This window comes from Theobroma cacao, chromosome 1, assembly GCF_000208745.1.
Source record: "Theobroma cacao cultivar B97-61/B2 chromosome 1, Criollo_cocoa_genome_V2, whole genome shotgun sequence".
Classification (NCBI taxonomy): domain Eukaryota; kingdom Viridiplantae; phylum Streptophyta; class Magnoliopsida; order Malvales; family Malvaceae; genus Theobroma; species Theobroma cacao.
The window spans coordinates 8,190,621-8,214,537 of record NC_030850.1 but is presented as its reverse complement, the minus strand read 5'-3'; the positions used below and the strand labels follow the sequence as shown (position 1 = coordinate 8,214,537).

General features: G+C 33.0%; 2 protein-coding genes across 3 annotated transcripts; one reads left to right on the top strand and one right to left on the bottom strand.

The window, feature by feature from the left end:
• Positions 11-11,077, bottom strand: LOC18611976 (eukaryotic translation initiation factor 5B). Its single transcript, XM_018126798.1, has 13 exons — positions 10,850-11,077; positions 8,392-10,624; positions 7,718-8,292; positions 7,512-7,619; positions 7,315-7,415; positions 7,134-7,224; positions 6,932-7,042; positions 6,781-6,846; positions 4,372-4,431; positions 3,724-4,281; positions 2,991-3,110; positions 603-722; positions 11-485 (listed from the first exon to the last, which is right to left on the bottom strand). The coding sequence occupies exons 2-13, from the start codon at positions 10,574-10,576 to the stop codon at positions 420-422; spliced, it is 4,161 nt and encodes a 1,386-aa protein (XP_017982287.1). The 5' UTR covers positions 10,577-10,624; positions 10,850-11,077; the 3' UTR covers positions 11-419.
• On the top strand, positions 19,544-23,599 carry LOC18611975 (zinc finger CCCH domain-containing protein 48). Of its 2 annotated transcripts, XM_007048507.2 has the most exons (8): positions 19,544-19,765; positions 20,699-21,029; positions 21,117-21,302; positions 21,405-21,506; positions 21,609-21,758; positions 21,928-22,107; positions 23,100-23,197; positions 23,305-23,599. In XM_007048507.2, the coding sequence occupies exons 2-8, from the start codon at positions 20,700-20,702 to the stop codon at positions 23,423-23,425; spliced, it is 1,167 nt and encodes a 388-aa protein (XP_007048569.2). In that variant the 5' UTR covers positions 19,544-19,765; position 20,699; the 3' UTR covers positions 23,426-23,599. The 2 variants fall into 2 exon arrangements, with proteins under 2 accessions (XP_007048569.2, XP_017969740.1); XM_018114251.1 differs by having other exon boundaries at positions 19,544-21,029.

The following is a 23,917-nucleotide window of genomic DNA, read 5'->3' as shown; positions in this document are numbered from 1 at the left end:
AAAACCAACAAAAACAAATGAATGTTTCCTTTATTACTTGTCTCATACATATCAGTCAAAATTTTTTATCAAGGAAAAGCACCAGGTAAGTTTGGGATGTTTGTAGATTTTTTTACAATCTGCTTTGAACTATATGAGTGCTGCAAGATGTAGCACCCCTACACCACTGCAGGTACATAAGGATTGGGGATCGAAAACTTACAATGACCATTCCCTGCACTGCACTTTATATCGGCTTTCCTCATTCAAAACTTTAACTGGGATTTCCCCCCCATTCGTAAAATTGACATCAAAATTGTTTCACTGTAGTATTTTCAGCATAGATCCTTTCTCTCAAGCCAAACCTTGGATATTTACAACTGACGGCCCCTTGGAATCACTGTTTGGAAAAGCAACAGCTTGAATCTATTCAATCATGCTCATGGTATTTTGAAAAGGATCTTCAGTCTTTGAACCAACCTCCACTCCTCAAGGTTCAGATCGTCCTAAAGAATTTGAAAAGTTAATTAGAAAATCTAAAGCCAATAAATCCAACCATAAAAACTAATAATTAGGGTGGGGAAAAAGAACACTGATAATAAGTAGCCCAAAATGTAACTCACCCTATAATTAGCTTTGAGAACATCAATTGACCTCCTAGAAATGTGACTAACAAGCTCATCATCAAGCTCAAAATGCCTCCCATACATTTTCTGCTGCTCCTCAGGATTGGATCCAACTATCTGCAACAAAACAAACAAAAAGAACTCAATAAGACCAAGCTGAGGCAGTTGTCATCTTGGCATAACTGTCTATAAGTCTCAGGACTAGAAAAACCAAAATTGTCTGATCTTCTTTTATCCTATCCTCATGTACCCTACAAGTCTTGAATTTGGGGGGGGGGGGCTCAGAGGATTGATGAAAAAATGTCATTTGAATAAGAAAATTACTTTGAGGGTTTAAAAAAATTCATAACTATCCTGCACATGACTAACAATGAGATTTTTTTTTCTCAAATTCCCAAAGATATTTGGAATTATCTGAGAAGTAGAGTACTGGAGTATTGCTTTAAAGCAAGCAGCATGAGCTGCATGAGGTAACTTTTGAAAGAATAAAAATTCTGGGACAAATGACTGACTTTGGAATGTATTAACCACGATTACGAGCTTGAAAGGCCTTCTAGGCTATGACATATGCTTCATTGAAACTACATTAGCTAACATTTGTTGTTAACATTTTACATCATTTTGTGAATCAGTTGCATCAGCACACAAGAGTCGTTTCAAACTATTGATGTTCACCTTGCAGGGGAGAAAACAAGAAACAAATATTCTAACATTGTAATTATTTTTACTAATGACCACATTTACTGCTAGGATTAGAAATATCTAAGTGTTACAATGTTGTTAGGTTCTTGTGTCTCATATCCATAGAAATAGATGTTACGAGATTATTAAATTAAACTCTATTATCAGTAATAATTAGCCCTTGGCTTTTCAAGTTCTTTGGAAATCTAAGGGTTAGCTTGATTGTGTGTCAAAAAGTGTTACTCTGTAAATTCCCTCTAAGAAAATTAGTTTAATGACAAACTAAAATATGATGCTGTTTCATAACCCTCCCAACAACAGCTGGTGTAAAAGTTAATTGAAAAAAAGTTCATGTTTTTGCACCAAAGCCGACTACAAAGGTTAAATTGATTAAGAGAAACTATTATTGATTTCTCAATAACTTAGATATCTATAGAGTTGTAAAAAGCTAAACCCTAGAAGCATCATGGATCCATAACATGCCAGACGATACTATAAAAGAAGAACAACTAAAAATTCCATGGAGAAGGATTCACCACAATTTATGATGTTCATCGTATTGGTGTGCAACCACAGGAAAGCAGTTCAACTTTTTGAAGTAGTCCAACATCAAAGACATGTTTGTACTGGTGTGTGCTATAAAATGATTCTCAAATTTCAATCAAGAAGGAAAAAGACACACAAGCTTGTTGACTGTGAAAGATTTATATATTGTATGAATTAAACCTAATCTTGATGTGTCAATTATTTAAAAGCTAAAGGAAGAATGGAAACTAGTTGGTCTCCAACTGGTTGAGGCCAGCTCAATTCAAACTCAAGAAGGAGATTTTCCTCCAAACCAGGATGAAATAACTGAGAAAGTTTTAGAAAATAGAAATCTTGAATAAATATTACAATGTTATTAGGATTTTATTGCATCATATCTTTTATAATAAGAGAGGTAAAACCACAGACAGCATCCATTGTTTATACCCAAGGGCATAAAATCTGTTGCATCTTCATGTTCTCATATCCACTCATTAATTGAAGATTAGGAAATCAATTCTATTCATAGTTATCATTATCGTATGATACGCGATACATATCGTACGATACAATACTAGTAGAAAACAATACGTATCTATAACTATATCGTATTTGATCAAGTATCGAAGCACATTATACGATACGCAATATGTATCTTACGATACAGTCAATACAACATTTTATAAGCTTATATTTAATTAATTATTAAAATTTTTAATTTTTTATTATTTTTTTGAGTTGAAACATGAAAAATTATATTTTATGAGTTTCAATTTTTAGATTTTAAACAAAAAAATACTAAAAAAAATCCTTTGAATTTTAACATGATGAATGTTTTGTAATTTTTAATTAATAAATTAATATGATAAAATATATATTTTATTTAAAAATCTATATTATAAAAGAATATGTTGAACATTAAAATTAAAAAAATAATTATCCCTTCCATTTAGGCCCTATAAAATTCATTTCTGTTTAAAAATATAATAATTTTCAATTTTTTTCTTTCTTTTACATATATAAATGTTATTTATAATTAATTTTAAAATTTTTTACTGTATCTTTACGATACTATTCTCAATACTAAAAAATAAAATTTCGATACACGATACATATCTCAATTTAACAACTGTGATTCTATTGAAAGGTAAATAAAATATTAAAAGGCAAATATAATACCTTAATGGCCACTTTCTGGCCTTTCTTGGCAACATCAACAGGTTTATGGTTATTTTCAATTGAAGCTATCCGGCCAATATCAATGAATTCCCTTTGAGGAATACAAATGGGAGTGCCAACCTGCACAAGAAGGATGGTATCAAAAAACCACAAAGCATAAACACAATAGATTAAAAATTAATAATAATATTAATGTAACAACCAAAAGCTCACATCACAAATCATTCTTGAAATTCTGCTTGTTTAGAACAGTAAGTTCATACTCGTATTCACAATTTTGTAGGATATACCTAGGCAAACCATGCAAATATACTTAACGACTAAGAATGGCTTATGAGTCGTGGCTTCCAGGCCCATTAGAAAACATATTACAAGTAGGATCTGGGATCAGATTTTCATGCTATGCCAAGTAGACATCAGATCTACATCCTAAATTGGTCAATTTTTTGGTTATCCCTACAAAAACATTTGCCTAGGGCCAAACCATGTTCTCAGTTGCAACATCAGATCTGTTAGTTATATGCTAGAAGTGCGCAAGCATATCTAACAATTGACTACTTCTTGCTTTTGTAAACACTCTAGCATGAATGTGGGTTCAAGAGTATAAAGATTGTTTAGGCACTTATCCAAAAACTTTCTAAACTTCATGTCAAGATTGGCATTAGATGCCAAACTTGAATTGTGCATACTGATTTTGGAATGTATAAACTGAATGAACTGATAAAAGTTGTACCCTTGCAATGCCCTCAAGGATATCAACCCCCAAGACGATTGGATCCTTTTTGTTGAAAATGCAGTTAGGTAAAATCTTCAGAACACAAGGGAAGACTGCTTCATCCGCTGCTTCCTTCTTCCTCTCCTCTTTCAGACCATCAATATATGCTTTGAATTGGTCAAATAAGTGATAAATAATATCAGCAATGAAAATCCTCACACCCAATTCATCTGCTAGTTCTCGAGCCTCCGGTGTCACCTTGACATCAAAAGCCAATATGGTAGCATACTCGTTTTTCTTCTCAAGCATGACACTGGCCTTCATTACATCTTTTTTGTGTACAGGGCCTATGCCTATGCCACTAACAGGAATATTTACTTCTGGAGTTTTCAGAAATTCCAGCAATGCTTCCAAAGAGCCAAGGGTGGATGCTTGTACATAAACCCCTTCCCCACTTTTGTCGATCCTACTCATGACTGACTGCATATCTTCCCTGACTGCCTCTTTGACATCTTCCAAATCATCATCAGGCCCTACAACATAGAGACCAGTGCCGGCAATAGAATGCTCAAGGTTCTACATAATGATAGAACAGGAGATTAATTGTCAATTCATTTACACAATTATCAGATATACTAGTCAAGCAAACTGCTAAGTTTCAATCACCTGTGCAGCAATCTTGATACCCATTGCTGCCTTGATCTCCTTGTGCTGCATGTATGTTCCCTGCAATTATCCAAAAACAAAAAAGCCATTATGCTGCACTAGTTTACAGATAAGTGGCCAACAAAATGCAGCATACATAGCATCCATCTTATGGGGAGGGTCAGAGGTGGTTCTCAAAAATGAAAGCTATAATGTGATAGCACACTAAAGGTCAATGGAATTAAAATCATTCCAATTTTCTCCATTAAAGCCATTTAGAAAAAGAAAATGATCAAATACAAATAGTTCTTTGATATATGGTAAGAGATAAAGAGATAAGGCCAATTCAAGATCAGAATACTGCAAGAAATTCAGCTAAGCAGGTTAGGATGGAAGCCATTAGCAAAGTCTCCTCTGCCATTGACATAGAACGTCTAGCAGATAATTTCTTGGAGCAGACTAAGCGTCTAAAGCCAAAACTGAAAAGCCCAAAGTCATAAATGGGCATGTTCATAATTTTAATATTTTCCTTGTTAGTTAGGAGTCTACATAGAAATTATAGATATAATAGAATTTCTCATTTATTTAATTTATTTGTATTAGGACTTTGGGATAGTGATGTTTTAATTAGAAATAGAACATTTATTTTACTTAAATCTCTTGTTAACTACTCTAGTTGTACTAGACAACCAGAAGTAGAGTTTTATTAGGATTTGGACCTATAATGCTATAAATAGAACCCTTATGCTTAGCTTTTAGGATCATTGAATAACATTACTGAGTTCTTCTCTCAAACTTGAGTTTAAGTTTCAATATTTGAAACTTGGTTATTAACCTTAAAGGTTTAGTCAGGTGTTAGCCTTTGTTTCCACACTAACTCGCTACGTCAACCATTATGAAGAATGTCTAACCAACATACAGACTTAAGATAACCATACTCCTTCAACAGCTACAACCATTTGTTTCGATCAAATGCCACCTGTATCAGATGTCAAAGACCATTGCCTCATTTCACCAATTGATCTTTCATTTGCTCCAAAACTTTCCCAGACTGTTTTTTTCTCTCTAGAAACTAAAGACTCTAGTCTCAAATCCTCCTACAACACCTTATTCAATGTCTCAGTCCATAATTCATTCTTATACATCCTACTTCCCCCCCTTCCCCCCCCCCCGTTTGCTTCCAGTCACACCCTTATCCCTAAAAGGAGACTCCCATATTACTTTCACAAACATGAATGCACATTGACCCATTGTTCTCAAAATGCACCTTGGCAATAAGGGACAACACAACTCAACCAAACCACCTCACAACCCTTGGGCAAGGCACTATTGATCAAGTTTTTGCTTTTGCACATAATTTTTTCAAGGCAAAAAGCATTTCAGTTCCTCTACCGTTAATTTGCTATATTTACTGGACAAAATGGACAAATACCAACTTGCTTTCGAAGAATTTTAAAGAAAAAAATGGGTAACATGCTCCACGCGTAACTAACTTTCTGTCGAAAAATGAGAGTAAAGAAAACATTGAGTTATGGTGTGTTGATGACTCTATTAATTATAATAATAATGCTTGATCTTAAACATATCAGGCAACATGATGAAGCAAACTCTTTAAAATCTATTAACAAACTATTCTTTAGAATTGCCATATTTCACTGACACAAACACTTTTTTAGTGGCATGCACCTAGGGGATGTAAAGGTATTAGCACCTAAAGTGCCCCTTGAGCTTTTGACAACACTAACCTATCCTTTGAGGTCCCTGAGGAGCTTTTAAACCTCCTTTAAAAGTCGTGAATTCCAACATAGACTGATAAACTGCTCAAAAAGATGTTTTCTGCTTTATCCATCCTTTGAGGTCCCTGAGGAGCTTTTAAACCTCCTTCAGAAGTCCTCAATTCCAACATAGACTGATAAACTGCTCAAAAAGATGATTTCTGCTTTATCTCACCCCACCCCCCTCTTCTACCCCTTATTCAACTTTGTCGAGAACCCAATGTCCCCATCTCTCCTAAACATTCTGTTAACAATTTGGGCCACATTAACAGGAAAAATCCAAAGATTCCTGACTTGCTCCAACATTTATCCACAAAAGATAAAAATTTAAATAATGTAAAACTTATCTCAGCATATTAATGAGTCAATGCACTAACAAATTACAATGTCCTATGAAGCTTGTCTCCTAGTTGTATGGTAATATTCAGTGGTAAAACATGCATATTCAGAGAAACCAAAAGACATTTACTCTTTATTGCAACAGCTTCAAATCATGTGTATAACTTATATTAACATCATTAAATAGCAACACATAATGATTCCAACATAAGAAGTAATTATCACATCTTTAAACATTAATTAGCTGCCACTATAGCCTGCTTTTCCACCACAGAATTTAAAAAGACGTTAGAAATGCGCAACCAGAAAACCATACCTTCACTCGGAGTTCCTTCATTGGGTGGGGTGTCAATAATGCTCTTACAGTGGTAACAATAGGCCCCTGACATAGGAAATAGTATTTGAGAAATTTAGCATCAAGCAATCTCATCAAATCTTCAGCTAAAGGAGAAGCTTAAAGTGCTTGCCTGCAAGCCACAAACAACGATTTGATCTCCTTCATGAAGATTACCATTAACCAACACAACATCAATAGTTGTCCCAAGGCCTTCAATAACCTTCACCTCCAAGACGGTACACTAGCACAAAGTTCAATTTACAAAACGTCACATATCGCACAATAGTGAAATGGTCAACCATTTAAAATAGAAAGGAATAAGAAAAACACACCTGCACTTCATCATTGAATGTAAGTTTTTCAACCATTGTTTTCTGTGCCCATTGGACCAGTAATAATAACAAATCTGGGATGCCTTCTCCACTGCAACATCAACAACTGCAAAACATTACGCCAATGGCCAAAATACAATTACCAAGTAGATTTGGAACTTGTAGTGTATCCATGACTAACGTGATTGCACTTGTAGGTACAATGCTGAAAGTTTCACCCATTTCCCGATTTTTATAGTACAATTCAGTATTCAATCCTTGCTCCTTGAACTGAGTTATAATCTTATAAATCAAAAAAGGAAAACACAAAATTAAGAAATTTCCATCAAAATCAGATAAAACATATTAGATGAACAAAAAATTTTATATGGATTTTACATGTGTAAGTCTCATATTGAATTCATTTTGCACATCTTTAGATTGTTGCTTAAGTGACTTCAAAATTGGTGCATTGCGTAGAACTTTCCAGCCATAAAGTCTGTCAACCTGCAATTTTTTATATAAGAAAAATAAATAAATAAACCATCAAAGAAGGAGAGGAATACAACCGCTAAGCCAAAGTTGAGACTAAAATCCAGCCTGACCTTATTCAATGCAACAATAAACTCAGTGTTCCTCATTTTCAAAAGATTAAGTGATTCTATCGTCTGTGGCTCTAATCCATGCATAATGTCAACAACCAAAATGGCAATATCACATAAACTTGATCCCCTTGACCGAAGATTTGTAAAGGATTCATGACCAGGGGTATCAATGACCAACAAGCCTGGAACCTTCAACTTGGCATCAGCTTTCAGTTCCTTAGTTCTCTCCCGTATGTTCTCAGCAGGAAAATATGTTGCACCAATCTGTTGTGTAATACCACCAGCCTCACCTTCCTGAACATTAGTGCCTCGGATGCAATCCAGAAGCTTTGTTTTACCAGTGTCAACATGGCCCATAATGCAGCAAATTGGGGAACGGAGGTTTTCTTCAGTCTGCTTAGAAGGAGCATCTAATATGGGTGCTTTATTTTTCACACCAGTATTTTTTTTCATATTTTTGTCTTGAGCTTCAACCTCAGGATGACCTTTCTTACTTTCATCATCTTGAGATTTAATTGATCGGGAAGCAGTGGCTTTCTTGGCCTCAACTGTCGGCTTGGTGACTGCAGCAGGGGCTGTGAAACACAATAAAAAAACAAAATAAAAAGTTAACAAAATTAAAGCAAATCTGGAGGCAACAGAATCCAACAAGCAATGACAGTCCTAACCACCACCTGCATTGCGTGAAGCTGATGCAGCACTCTTTCTATCTTTCTGCACCACAGGCTTAGGCTCGGAATCAGCCTCTTCATCATCAAAGGCACCCTTAACATTAAGATTAACATCATCCCAGCTTTTTTCATCCCATTCACCATCATCATCATCCTCTTCTTCCATTCCATTCTCTTCAGCAGCATCTGCAACTACAGATTTCTCTTCTGTGTTATTTGATTCCACCTCATCAACCTTCTCATCTTCCATGGAATTCAATTCCTCCTTGGTCTCCTGCTCTTCTTGCTGTTTTTCCTTCAATTGTACCTTTTCCTCGGGCTTAGTAGAAGCAGCAACATTTGCGTGATGATGAGCTGTTTTAGACTTCTTTGTTTGATATATAGGTCGTTTTGTAGGTGCACCATCTTTGTCTGCACTAGGCAGAGACGAGACTCCTTTGCCACCCAGTATCTGGTTCCTCATGGCCTCAAGGCGACGGGCTTCTTCCTTTTGCTTTCCTGTTAATAGTTTACCTTCCTGCTTCTTCTTTAAGAGCTTCTCCTTTTCCCTTTCTTTTTTCCTACGCCTAGCCTCTTCTGCTTGCCGCTCTAGCTCTTCTTGTCGACGTCGCTCTTCCTCTTCCTTCCTCAACCTCTCCTCTTCTTCCCTTTTCTTCCTCTCTTCCGCTTCTTTTCTCCTAGCGAGTGCCTCTTGCATCTCCCTAACATGCTTTGGCAGTTTCTTGTCAGCAGCTTTACTCTTAGCATCTTTCTTTTTGGCATCAGAGGTCTCAATTTTTGTTTCCTCTTGAATTTCTTCCTTAACATCTGCTGAAGCTGCAGCAGCAGCAGCAGCTGCTGCCTTCTTCTCCTTTCCCTTTTCCTTCTTCTTTTTCTTCTTCTTTGCTGCAGCAGACTCCACACTTTCCTCCTCACCTTCCTTATCACCCGGGGCATCAGCAGGGATAACTGTTTCAGGCTGAACCTGAATTTTCTCCTCTGGGGAAGGAGGTGTGGCAGGTTTTGATACAGGAGGCCCCTCACCAAGTTCTGCAAGAATTTTATCCAAGTCCTCCTCCTCTTGCACAGTCCTTCCGCTCTTATTTTTCTTCTTCTTCTTCTTATTCTTTGAAGTTTCTACAACCTCTTCAGTCTTGTTAGTTTTAGAAACATCAGTTTCAACATTACTAGTTCCTAAGCTTGGTTGTTCAGGTTCAACCACATCTGTAACTTCACTTTGTGGCTCTGTACCATCAGTCAAGATTGCAAAAGCACTACTGCTCTTCTTCTTGGATGATTTTTTTTTCTTACCTGAAAATGCAATCGCCGAAACATCGTCGTAATCATCAACAACAGGGGGCTCAGATATAGAAGCCTCTCCATCATCTTCCTCATCGAGTAATGCTGCACTAAAGGAATTACCACTCTTCTTAGAAGACCTTGAGGACTTCTTTTTCTTATCCGAGAAGGGAAATGAAGGAACATCATCTTCCTCATCTTTCTTCTCATCCTCTTTCTCACCTGCTTCATCATCAAGCTCATCAAGTGCTGCCGCTGCAAACCAACTTCCACCCTTCTTTCCCACCCTGGACTTCTTCTTTTTCCCTGTAAAAGCTTTGGCAAGCACATCATCATCATCATCCTCCTCCTCCTCCTCCTCCTCCTCAACCTTACTCTCTTCCTCAACCATCTCCCCATTATCATCTTCCTTAGAAATTGCATCAAAAGCAGATCGTCCAAACATTCCACCCTTCTTTTCCCCCTTGGACTTCTTCTTTTTCCCTGTAAAAGCTTTGGCAAGCACATCATCATCCTCCTCCTCCTCAACCATCTCCCCATTATCATCTTCATTTGCAATTGCATCAAAAGCCGACCCTCCAAACATTCCACCACTCTTCTTAGAACACTTGGACGACTTCTTTTTCTTATCCGAGAAAGGAAATGGAGTATCTTCTTCCTCATCTTTCTTCTCATCATCTTTCTCACCCGCGTCATCATCTAGCTCATCAAGTGCAGCCGCTGTAAACCAACTTCCACCCTTCTTTGGCCCCTTGGACTTCTTCTTTTTCCCTCTCAAAGCTTTAGCGAGCGCATGATCATCATTCTCCTCCTCCTCCTCCTCAACTTCACCCTCTTCCTTTAGAGAGTCATTAACCACCTCTCCATCATCATCATTAGCAAGAGCATCAAAAGCCGACCCTCCCAACATTGTACCACCCTTCTTGTTACCCTTTTCCGACCCGAATTCGCTACTTCCCTGCGATTTTCGAACAGGATCGCACGTTAGGCAATGGCAATCCAATTCGCAGAAAAATGCGATGCGATCCCAATCAGAAAGAATGTCAAGAACCGATGAAGCTTCTAAGATTCATTATATTAGAAACAATAACAAAAAGAACAAGAAATAGATTCAAAATTCAAAATAAAAGAAATTAGACCAACGCATAGTTGAAGTGGGATAACACAATCTAACAAGTACTACCTTTGTAAGAAATGGATAGGAGCAGAGATTGCTAGCTTGGATTGCAAGAGTTTCCGCTGCAGACGGTGAGAGATAGATATTCCAAGGATTGATAGCGTTGAGGTATCTATATTTTTTTTTTTTGTTCAATTAAACCAACCTCTGCTTAGGGTTTCATGTAGTAGTGTTTGAGTGTTCATCTTTCACTTCTGGCTTGTTTTTTTTATTATTATTACTGCCTGTATATGGGCAATAGAATACAGCGCATTTTTGGACTAGAAATTGGAAAGAAGAATTTTATTTGTGAAAAAAAAAATATTGGAAATTATTTTAAAACATTTCCTCACTTGGTTTTTTTAAGAAAATTGCTAATTATAACTTTTTTTAATTCCATCATTAATTGATTTTCATTTACTTACATAATAAAAATTTAATACCTAAGATGCAAAAAAATAAATATGTGATGCAATTGACAATTGATTAACAATTTTAATTTTTACACATTCCATCTTTTCCATTTTTTAATTATTTAGAAATAAATTTTTTAAATAATTTTTAAAATCCTCTTGTCACACTTTTTGATAAGATTTCATAATTGTTCTCTTTTGATGTTTAAGAAAACGTCATTTTTAAGAGATTTTTCTAAATAATTATTATTTTTAATTATTCAATTGATTAAATATATAAATAAGCTTTCGAATTATACCAAAAAAATTAATTTAGTTCTTATACTTTTATTAAGTTCAAATAAATCCATGAATTCTTATTTTGAGTTAAATAAGTCTTTTTTTATTAAGTCAATAGCCAATAATTTTATATGCCATCTTATTTACCATATAAGATGTTAATGTGTTATTTTGATGACATCAATACGCGTAACAAATTACTAATTAAGAATTAAGTTTTTTTTTATTCATCCAAATATTTAAAAATTATTGGTCGAAATTTGCGAAAAAAATATAATTACTAATTATAATTTTTTCTTATCTGATTACTATCTTTAACAACCCTTTCTAACAAAAAAAAACCTAAATCAACTTTTTCAGTTTGATTGAAACCATTGTTACTCGATTGAAACTTTGTATATAGAAATCCGAGAATACCTAAATACGATTTTGAAAAGAATAAGTCAATAATAGATTTTTTTCTCCATATCTTTCACAGTTTTTGAAAATTCAAAACTATCTAAAAAACGATTTTTAGGAAAAGAATATTAATTGTAGACAAGGAAAATACATTCTGACTATAAAGTATGTTACTATAAAATATATAGGTTTAGGGATTGTAGAGAAATTCCAAAATACCTAGATACAATTTTGAGAAAAGAAAGTCAAAAATAAATTCTCTCTTCACATTTATCACATCACAGTTTTTGAAAAATTCAAGACTATCTAAAAGACTAATTTTTAGAAAAGGAATATGATTTACAGACAGGAAGAGGACACTCAACCTATAAGAGACGTTAGGTTTAGGAAATGTTGAAGATAGTGAATAACTGAATATTTGTTTATGAGCAACAATGGCTTCAATCGAACTGGAAAAGTTAGATTAGGTTTTTTCATTAAGAATAATGACTTCAATTAAGAAAATAGTAATTAATTAATAAATGATGGCAATCAACTTGAAGCAACTAGTTTTTTTTTTATTTTTTATTTCAAATTCCTAACCAATAATTTTTGTACATTTGAATGGGTAAAAGAAAATAATCCAATTCTTCGTCAATAATTTTTTATGTCATACCATCTACCACATGGCATTGATGTCACTAAGATGTAAGCCAATATGCCACGTGACAAAAGACGTGACATCAAAAATTGTTGGTGAAAGTGATTTATTGACATAAAATAAGAATTTAGGAATTTATTTGAATGTAATAAAAAGATATGGGCTAAATTGACTTTTTTGGTATAGTTGAAAGACTTATTTGACTATTTTGCCAATTCAATTTGTTGAATGAAAATTTTATTAAATATTTATATTTTTTATTATTTTATTATCATTTTTTAAATATTTTCACAAATTTAAATATCCACATAAATAAAAATAAATAAACACATGAAAAATGAATTAGGAAAATGTTCTTCAAGTGTGCCTAACTTAAATTTATAAACTTAAAATTGTTTTAAGCTTGGTCAATTATGGGTTGGGTTAAGTTTGGTGGATCAGGGTCGAGCAGCCCACTCCTTTTTCTTCTTTCTTTTTCATTTATTTTTTTCCTTCCTTCCACTCCAATACAACGTAATTTTGAAAGAACTAAATAATTTTTTAATCAAATTCCCAAACTTTTCTTTTAAATCTCAAATAAATCAAAAGTTTAAAACTTATAAATCTAGTCATCATTGACCAAATTTTGTCACAACCAGCTACGGTTTCTTCTTCTCTCTCCCTTTCCTTTTCACCAATTGATTTATTCACAAACACCTTTTTTTTTTCCAAAAACCCAAAAATTGAAATTCAACTTTTAGAAAAAAACCTAAAAAATCTAAAACCCTAATCCTTATTTTTCTTTCTTGTGTATTATGTGATAGTTTTTGTAATTATTGTGTTTTTTTTCCTATGTGACGAGGTTGATTTTTATTTATTTAAATTTGAAACTTTAAAGGGTGTATTTGGTTCGAGAGAATGGCTATTCTTATTACCATTTTAATCTTGCATTTGATTCATGCAATGATCATTCTTCATAATGGCTATTCTAATAAGGGTTAAAATAGGCAACACCGAACCCCCTTGATAATGGCTATTTCGGGTTTGTGGGAATAAGAAAAAATTTTGATTGGACGAAATTGTCTTTTTATAATTTCAAAAATTATTCCCATATAATATAAAAACTTTTCATTTTTCACATTTTTTCTTTCTTTACCCATCTCTTGCCTTTCTGTAAATTCTCTCCACCACCAAAAAGTGACAACAACACCAATTCCAATAGTGGGAAATACTAATTTGAAGCATTTTGACCAGATCCCATAATCGAATTTGGAATTGCATGACTAGATATAGATGTAGAAAATGCCAATTTGGCGCTCTGGTGGCCAGATCCAATCATAGGGAACACCAAATTAATAAGCCACATCTTTGATGGTTGGCCAATTGAGAAGAAAGAAAAAAAAAATACTAAAAGGGAAAAACTAAAAAGACTAAAAATTAATATTTTAGATTTTAAAATTAGATTAATATTTAAAAAAAAGATTAAAAATAAAATAATCATTTTAATGTATTAATTATAAATTATTAATATTTTAAATAAATTATAAAATCATCAATATTTAAAAAATAAAATAAGACAAATAATCATATTTAAGTTTTAAATAACAATTTATTAATCATTTTAATAAGTTATAAAAATAAATATTTTAAATTACAAATTGCATTATTATAAAATAAAAGATATTTTTATCTTATTCATTACCTATTCCTTTGTTATTTCAAACCTATTTTTACTAACAAAACATTAAAATAAGTCATAATATCAATTATTATTCTAGTTCGTTCTACGAATTAAACTATATAACGGTTATTCCTACTACATTCTATTTTTAGAGGATAGCTATTTTATTCCCCTCTATCCCTTTCTTCAAATCAAACATGCTGGAAGATAAGAGAAATTGTGTTTACCTAGGGCACATCATGTGTATATGAGTTGTAATTTTGTGAAAAGAAATAAAAAATAAAACACAAATTGGTTGTCCAAAATAATCTTTGATTTTTTTTTTCAATTTATTACAAATCATATATTTTTTTAAAAATAATTAAAACAAAAAGAAACAATAAAAGAGGGAGGAAAAATAAAAGACAGAAAAATAAAAGAAAAATAACTATAAACCATATCTACCTATAACTAAAAAGAAGCCTCAATGAAACTCCCACATTTGGCCATGTTTTTTTGCCTCTATGAATGCCACGTCTTGGGTGTTTCTAGTTGACGTGTGGTGGTGGAAACAGCTAACAAGGTTTCCATTTTTGGTAATTTCTTTGACGTGTTAGGCTTACATCATGAGGTGGAGTTTGGTTTTTCCTATGACCCAACAAAACATAAATTCAACATATAAATCCAATGTGTTGGTGTCCCCACCATTCTCCAACACTCATTTTCTATAAAGCTCTCACATTTTGTCAAGTTTTTTGCCTCTTTGAATGCGTTTTAGGTGTCTCTAGTTGACGTGCGACAGTAGGAACAGCTAACAAAGCTTCCATCCTCAATAATTTCTTTGCATGTTTTGCATTGATTATGGGTAAAATAGGCTTACATCATGAGGTAGAGTTTGGTTTTCCCCAACAAAGCATCAATTCTCCGTATAAATCCAATGTGCCGATGTCCTCACCATTCTTCAACACTTATTTTCTATATAAAGCAAACACTTTTTATTTCTCACCAAATAAATACTAAATTTTTTTACGTGTTTGGGTCAAAGCTTGGATTCCACGTGGATAAATTTGGTTGGTGTCTTTTTTTCTTTTTTTTACATTTAGAGGGAAAAAAAATATACATGGAATTATGTGCTGGGAAAGAAAAAGCTTTCAACTTGGTTCAAATGTTGGGTTTGGGAAAGAAAAGTTTTCAGCCTTTGGTCATACATTAGTTGGTATGTTACTTTGTCTTGGTTTTTCAATTTTTTACTAGTATGCTATAACTGCGTGTGTGGTTTTATTCCACGTAGTTTTTTTTAGAAGCGTTTTTTTTTTTCGATTATGTAAACTCCATGGTTTAGCTCATCAAGAAATGGTTTTAATCAATTTCCTTTGTATGATTCGATATGTGAGTGGCTAAAATGAGTGCTCTATTTATTTTTGGCCGCTCGATGCAGCACCATCTTTTTCAAGTCTTTCGTATGTTTTGTTCATCGGTTTTGTCAATTTGGATGAGAGTATTTTTGGCTTTTTTAGAGTTTTCTTTCCTCATTTTCTACTTTCAGATGTTTTATCTTATTTTCTTTGCTTAACTCTTCATGCTTTCTTCCATTCTTTATAGGGTTGTTTTTGGTTTCATTTTTCTTCAGTTTGTGGTGGTTTTGCTTTCAAAAGCTCATTCTTTTGCTCGCTTCTATTGTTAATAGATTTTTGTTTCGTGTGTATTTGAAATTGAAATGTGAGTAAATTAGTTTTGTTGTGTTTTGAGTTTGTTGGTTTGTGTTTGGAAACAACAGATTCTTTGTGTGTTTTCAGTTTATTGGTTTATTTTTGGAAACAACAAATTCTAACTGTGCTTCTAGAAATTGGGTTTTCTTTTATTTTTTGGCTTGGAGAATTTGTTGGTTTGTGTTTATCTAAGATCTTGTCTTAGTTTGTAAACAAGAAGAATAAAGATTTATTTGTCTATTCTTTTTTGAGCTTGGGGAGGAAAGGTATGAGAGAAATAGTTTACTCAAATTGTCTTTAAAATCTATGCTAATTCTAACTGATGTATTCACTATTTTAGAAGATCTAAAATATGAAAGTCAGCAAAGATATCTAATTATCTAAGATACTGTCTCAATTTTATAAATCATGGACAGAAATCCAGTCCAAATTCGTTAAAGCTAGTAAAAATATTTATTGTAATATGGAATCAAATTTTTTATTATGTTTTTTGTTTTAAGGTCAGTAAAAATATGTATTGGAATATGGAATCAAATCGTTGACAGTGTTATTTGTCATAAATTATGCTATGAATTATTTAGATGCAGTGGTTTGTTTTCATGTAGCCTTCCTAATTATTAGTTGTCACTTTTTTTTTTATCAGAAAGATACCTCTATATTTTATATTTGATCCAGCCTTTTAAATTTACTTATTATTATCTTATACATTGACGATGAAATTTATATAATTGTGTCAACTGGAGTCCATATTTTTAGTTGAAAAAAAAAGTTTATGATAACAGTTAGAGCTCCATTATTAATATAATTTGCAGATTGATTTTTTTTTTCCATTTTCTTTCTAAGAAAATATATTATCTATAGTAATAATAAAATTTAATTTAATGTTTATTATTTATTTTTAGAGAAGTTAAAGTTCAAATCTTTTAGTTTTCAAAATCTTTACATAAAAAAAATAAAAGTTATTAATTTTTTAAGGATGACAAATTTTGTACCAATTTGTCTATTTAAAATGTTTATTTTAAAAAATCGAAGGTTGGGTGATTTATTTTATTTCATAGGCCAACTCTTCCCACTATTACTACCATTTTGTTAGTGGTGTTGCTTAACATGTTTTACAATTTTGTAATTTTTTTTTTTTGTTTTTCTTAAATTATTTGTTCTTAAATACCCTTTATATGAATATACTTAGAGACTTAGCTGATCTGTAAGCTATGATGTAGAACAGTACTTGGAATAATATTTAAAGGTTTTAGATTAAACTATTGATATAGATGGGGTACAAGATTATTACTTGCGTCAAAATTTACATGAATCAATATTTACATGCAAGCATCTACATTTTAAAGCTTATCAAACATGCCAATAAAAACACATAAGAAGGTTATTTTCTTAACTTATCTTAAGTAAAATTCTTAAAGGTTTTAAAAATCATATGGATCACAAGTAAGAAAGTTTCTTCTAGATTTTAGCAAAGGGGAACACTAGATTTTATTCATTTCAGTATTAAAAAATTAACTAACTATTGGAAAATACTTCACAGAAGCTGCTTTTCCTTTAAATGTTGACTAATTTTGAATCTTGAGTAACATAAAACATGGTAACATGCGTGTGTGATAATTTACAATAGCATATTGCAGGATACCTATATGATGGACATGTCTTAATTTAAGCAAAATGGTTAATGTATTGTGTCACGGTTCATGAAGTGTTCTATTTTGAGTGAAACACTATGCAAACAAAGCAATAACAAACATTATAATCATCTCAAAATAATCAAAAATAGTAAAAATTCAAATATAATATGAAAATTTGTTAATAAAATTGAAACACCAAGAAAATTTCTTTAAAAATTATCAATACTTTTAAATAATTATCTTTGATTTATTATTACTATTAATTATTTATAATCTTTTTAATTTAGAATTATTATTTCTTACTATTATTATCATTATTTATTAGATTTTTCTACTAAATATCCTTGATCTGTAGTGCTACAATTTTGAATATAATAGATGATATCCTTAATATAGGGTGTTATGATACTAAGCATAATACTTGATATTCTTGATTTATAGTAATACAGTTTAAATTATTATGCTTGATATCCTTGATCTGCGATGCTACGTTTTCAAGCTGAATATTTGAAATCCTTGATCTGTGGGGTATTATAGTTCAAAGCATAATAGATGATATCTGTAATACTGTTTAATTATATACTTGTTTTGTAATAATACGTTTCTAGTCATAATACTTGATATCCTTGATCTGAGCTGTTACAATTTCAATTATAATCCTTAATATCCTTGATATGTTGTTATATTTACTTGATATCTACTACTTAATTAATTATTCTTGATTTGTAGTGTTATAATTCCAAATAAAATGTCCAATATCCTTGATCTAAAGTTCTATGGCTTCAAACCCAATATCACTTACTATTAATTTTAAATAATTATTTAATCACAAAGTTTCATGTTTTATTGCACACTATCACTATATTTTTTATATATGCTTAAATGTTTAGAGTACTGACATAACATTAACACGTTACGCAAAACAATGCATCTTTTGTAAAGTTTTGTCAAAGTCTTATATTGACTTTTGTTTACAGGCATTGCTTTTTGAAGCTATAAATCAATATATAAAATTACAAATTGTCATAATATTAATTTACATTTTTTACTATTGATTATAACATTTTGTATATATAATTTTTAGTATATAGACTTGCTTTAATCCTCACCTACAAAAAATTATAAAATAAAAAATATGATAAACACAACTATTACAACATGTATTATTGTATTTGTGGGTAACGCACGGGTCCATTTCTAGTTGTTATTCAAAAATTTCCCTTATATCTGTCACCCAATGATTTTAGTTATAACAATTTTATTGTCTATTTTTTAATATATATTTTTCTCATTTTCCTTTTTTATCTCCTAATACCTCGTTCTCTCTCAATAACTCTTGTCTTCTTTCTCTTAATTTTTCAGGTGCCAACAAAATTTTAAGTGTAAAATACTTAGAACTTTTTAAGTTTAGTCATAATTTCACGAGCATTCATTAGTTTTTAAATTTAACAATTCACAAAAAAAAATCTTATTAGACACATAAATCTAACAGTTAATCAATCGTTAGTATTATTATTAGTTTTATGACGTGTTAATATTTAAAAAAAAGTTTTAACCCTCTATTAATTTTAAAAATTTCTATTATATAAATTATAATTTTTAATTTTAATTTTTTTTGCCAAAAAAATTTCAGACTTTAAGAAGGGAGCACCGAGGGGAGCACGGGGTGCTCCCACCCAATGCTCCCCTCCCCTGGAGAATACCTACGGTAGAGTAATCATCGACGAATGGAAGTGCACTGACCAACCACATAGTTTAAAAGAAAAAAAAGAGAAAAAAGAAAGTGTATTTTAATTTTTTTCATATGTTTTATTAATAGTTTTTGTATTTTTGAGTTTCATAATTTATTTAAAAACTTAATGAATTTACATGAAATTTTGATTAAAATATTTTTTATTAAAAGGTTTAAGTATTTTAATCAAATTTTAAATAATATAATAGAATATATTAAAAATGTATTTAGTATTAAAATATGAAAAAGAAAAGGGGAAAAATCCAAGAAGTCACATGTTACAGTATCACTAATTTTGGTGGGAAACCCCATCCTCTTGTTTATGTGAACTCATCAGTCCTACCAGTAAAACCAATTTCATATATCAATTATCATATAAATCCACCAAATATTCCCAAATCCCATTCGCTCAGCAACAAATCCAAACTCTGTTTCGTGCTTCCTTTTCGCCGGTTCTCGTCTTTGGTTTTGCAAGATCCAGTTTTCGCTCACTCTCAGGTTCGCTTTCTCCTCGTTTCCTTAGAATCAATCGAATAAGATGATGGTGATTATGATCGATTCCGGCTCTTTTTCTCATACCTATCCTTGCTTGCCTGCCATTAGATTTCTAGTGTTTCTTCTCGCCCATTTTTTGGATATTCGGAAGCTTTCTCTATATCTGGAATTACTACGTCGCGGTTATCATCACTTTTCCGATTCTTAGGTTTAGGGTTATTTAAGGATTGCGTATGAGATTGGATTTTCCATTGTGGGATTTTTTTGGAATTTCGAGGACCAGAAAATTGAAAGTCGAGGGCTTTGGTATTGGAGAAGATGGGAAGTCTATAACATGGAATTAATTTTCTTAGTATTTGAAAAAGGAGGTTTAGGCCTTAGGGTTTTTCTTTTAATTGATTAGGTTTTCCGTGAGAACGCTAGACAAAAAAATAAAATGCTGGAAGAATATCTACTCTGCTGTGGTTTATTGATTTTTGGAGATCAACTGCACTCTTCGATTTGCTCCTCGTCAATTTCAAAAAATATCCAGCTTTCTGTAATTAGGGTTTGCAATCTTTGGCTTTTTTAGGATTTAATTAGGGTTATCAATGGCTTCCTGAGCAATTGGATTTTGAGTGGACTTCAAGTCTTTGGTCCTCAGGCATGCATTCTCTATATAGGATATACTTATTTTGTCCTGCAATAGATTGAATGAAATGCACAGAAGACTCTGGATTGTTCAGTGATTTATTCTTTCTAGTCTGGACCTTCTTCAAAGGAGTTGATTTGATATTTTTTGAATCTTCTTCGCAAGATTTAACTAGCCGAAGCTTGTGGATTTTACCTGATTTGAAATTTTTCCTAAGTTCAGATATAATTTGAAGGAATCAAATTGGTATTTGGATCTTCTTTGGAAGAAATTGTAATTGATTTCTATACATCCTTTGTCTATAGCATGGAAATTAAGCAAGCAGCCAGAAGATATGATGATCACAGTGTGCAAGGAATTTATACTCGACATAGAGGAAAAGCTGCCAGCTTGAATGTTTACCGTAGAAATGCCAAGCCATACCAGGCTATCTCAGAAGATCTATCAAGGAAGAGCTCCAATCATGGCCCTAAGAATTCATATGTTATTACTCCAAAGGCCCAGAAGCAAGAGGATAAGGTTTGCAAGTACTGGATTTCAGGTCATTGTGCCAGAGGCAATAAATGCTGGTATTTACATTCTTGGTGTCATGGGGATGGGTTCACGATGTTGGCAAAGCTGGAGGGCCACAAGAAGGTGGTTATTGTCAGGAATTTGGGGTATAATCAGAACGAAGAAAGTTATATAATTTTATCCAATATTTCATGTTTTTCTTTATTACAGGCTGTTCGTGGAATTGCCCTTCCTCTAGGGTCTGAGAAGCTCTATTCTGGCAGTGGTGATGGAACTTTACGGACATGGGACTGCCACTCTGGACAGTGTGCTTGTTTGAGTAATCTTGGTGATGAAGTTGGTTCTATGATTACTGAGGGCCCATGGGTGTTCGTTGGCATGAAAGATGTTATTGAGGTTAGCTTATAGCTGATAATTATCTTTGGTTTGATCTATCTATAATCCTTTCTATGTTGGTGACAAATTCAACTAATTAGAGTCACCTTGATGATCTTGTAGGCGTGGAATACTCAGACGGCACAAGAATTGAGTCTAAAAGGGCCTGTTGGACAAGTGCATTCGATGGTTATTGCTAATAATATGCTTTTTGCTGGGGCACAGGTGATGGCCTGATTCTAATCCATCATTCCTTTGCGGTGTCTTAGATCTTGAATTTCTTTGGTTAAAGATGAGTTGCTCAATTATTCATTTGGGTGGTTGCAGAATGGTTTTATTTTTGCATGGAAAGGCAGTTCTGAGGTGGCGAATCCTTTTCAACTGGTTGCATCCATGGAGGGCCACTCTGGTGCTGTACTATGTTTAACTGTTGGAGAAAAAAAGTTATATTCTGGTTCTGTGGATCACACTATAGGGGTGAGCTGATTTGCTAAAACCTAGTGTTGATTTTACAGCAAACAAATTATCATTGTTTTGGAGCTAAGTGACTCATTGCACAGCTCCATTGGCTATGCAATTCGAGGAATTTATAAATAATTTTGCTTTTGCTGTTTTATTATATTGTATTCTTTTTCCTCTTGATTAGGTTTGGGACACAGATACATTACAATGCATTAAGACTTTGAATGGACATGAGGATGCTGTGACGTCTCTTCTTCACTGTAATGGGTGTTTGTTCTCATGTTCACTGGACTGCAGTATAAAAGTTTGGTTTGCTACAGTAGGAGAAAATTGGGAAGTGATCTATACTCATAAGGAAGAAAATGTATGTTCTTTTGTCACACCTCCTTCTTGTTTTCAGATATGTAATCTAATTGTGTTCAATACTTGACTGTTATGTCTGTATTTACAATCATTGTCAGTGTATTTATTGCTTGAGTTTTATATCTGTGCTTACAATAATGGTTAGTAATGGATGAAGAGTGTCACACTAAATGTGTCCTGCACTCAAAGTATTCTTTAGGAACTAGGAACAAGGAAAACAATCACTTCTCAACTGGGTGATTGAATGTTGTTATATTCAGAATGCTGTACAATTGATAAACTTCTAGGAGAGTCAAGGAACCTAGAAGCACATTATTTATAAACTAAATATCCCAAGGTATCAAAAAACCTTCCGTATTAGCTGGAAAATAATATGCACTTATATTTTTCTCTAGGAAAGAGAGAAAAGGAGAAGAGGTGGGGTGTGGTGAGGTTGCATGTATGGCCATTGTGTAGGCTTAGCTTGGTTAAAATGATGAGTTCTGTATTGTTAGGATTAGTATTTGTCTGAAACTCTGAACTTCTGAAGTGGGCTGTGACCTATGAGGCTGAGAGATGAGCAATTTGCAGCAGATAGGACTCTGGTTGACCCACCAAAACTAAGAACAGAATGAGGATTGAAATACAAACAGCAAGAAGAAGCCAAAAAGTAGTATTATAGATAGTGTTCCTCTTTGATTTCTAAAATGTTGAATGGTTATGGTAGCTCCATAATTTTGCAAGATGGAGGTGCCCCATTGGTAGGCCATATTTTTATCCTATTATGATATTTAAAGAAGTGCACCTGGTTTACTGCTAGAAAATTATGGGGAAAAATGCTTGTATCTTAGGTTGCTTTCATTAATCAATTCAGTTTATAGAGTCTATATATATGCATGGCATGCATTTCTCTGTTATGTTTGTTTAATCTGGGGTTGGCTTTCTTTGCGATAATAGTGATAATGGATTTGTCGTGGAGCATGAGCTTATTATATGAACTGCTTTTGCATGCAGGGTGTGCTTGCACTCTGTGGAATGAATGATGCAGAAACTAAACCAGTTTTGTTCTGCTCCTGCAATGACAACACCGTTCGCCTATATGATTTGCCATCGTGAGTATAATTCTCCATGTTTCGGTTAGGTTTGGTTAAAAGCTTTGTTATCTCCATAAGTTCCTCTTGGATACTGTTAATGAAAATTTATCTTGTGTGTGCCCCAGGTTCACGGAGAGAGGCAGGCTATATTCAAAACGAGAAGTTAGAGTGATTCATAGGGGGCCCTTTCCCCTTTTCTTCACGGGGGATGGAAGTGGGTCGATAACCGTTTGGAAGTGGTTGTAGGAGCCTGGAGGAGGGGGCCCTTGGATGATGATAAGTCATGTATTTATATGGATACGCTGTGCTGCAAATTAGTGGGCGGCTATTCCTATCCTTGAGCAGAAGTCTTGTACTGGCTGTGGCCAATCAAGTCCATTTCATTCATTCAATGGAATAGAATTACCTTGTTTCGTGTCATAGCGGTTTATGTCTTTTTTATGTTTTTTTATATGGTATGTGATATTCTGATTGATTGCCATAAATATTGTAACCTAACAAAAATAAATAAATAAATAAAGATGTATCGCTCTCAAGTCCACTACTTTGTTACAAATCGCAAATACTGGAATGGGATACTAGCAAGGTGCTTGGAGAGAGAATTGAATCGATCAAAATCCCATCCCTATTGATTTTACTTTTTCAAACAAACGAAAAACAGAGCTACAGGAGATATGATGATTTTGTAATGGGCAAGCATTCTATTGGACAAATTAATTTATTCCCATGAAAATAAAC

What these genes read in the sequence shown, in the direction of transcription:
- LOC18611976 (XM_018126798.1), bottom strand. Translation starts at nt 10,576, where the DNA reads ATGTTGGGAGGGTCGGCTTTTGATGCTCTTGCTAATGATGATGATGGA. An exon ending in TGAAGGAACTCCGAGTGAAG is followed by an intron (nt 4,432 to 6,780) that starts GTATGGTTTTCT and finishes GGATAATTGCAG; the next exon opens with GGAACATACATGCAGCACAA. An exon ending in TTCTCAAAGCTAATTATAGG is followed by an intron (nt 486 to 602) that starts GTGAGTTACATT and finishes CAAATTCTTTAG; the next exon opens with GACGATCTGAACCTTGAGGA.
- LOC18611975 (XM_007048507.2), top strand. Translation starts at nt 20,700, where the DNA reads ATGGAAATTAAGCAAGCAGCCAGAAGATATGATGATCACAGTGTGCAA. An exon ending in GCATGAAAGATGTTATTGAG is followed by an intron (nt 21,303 to 21,404) that starts GTTAGCTTATAG and finishes ATGATCTTGTAG; the next exon opens with GCGTGGAATACTCAGACGGC. An exon ending in CTGTGGATCACACTATAGGG is followed by an intron (nt 21,759 to 21,927) that starts GTGAGCTGATTT and finishes CCTCTTGATTAG; the next exon opens with GTTTGGGACACAGATACATT.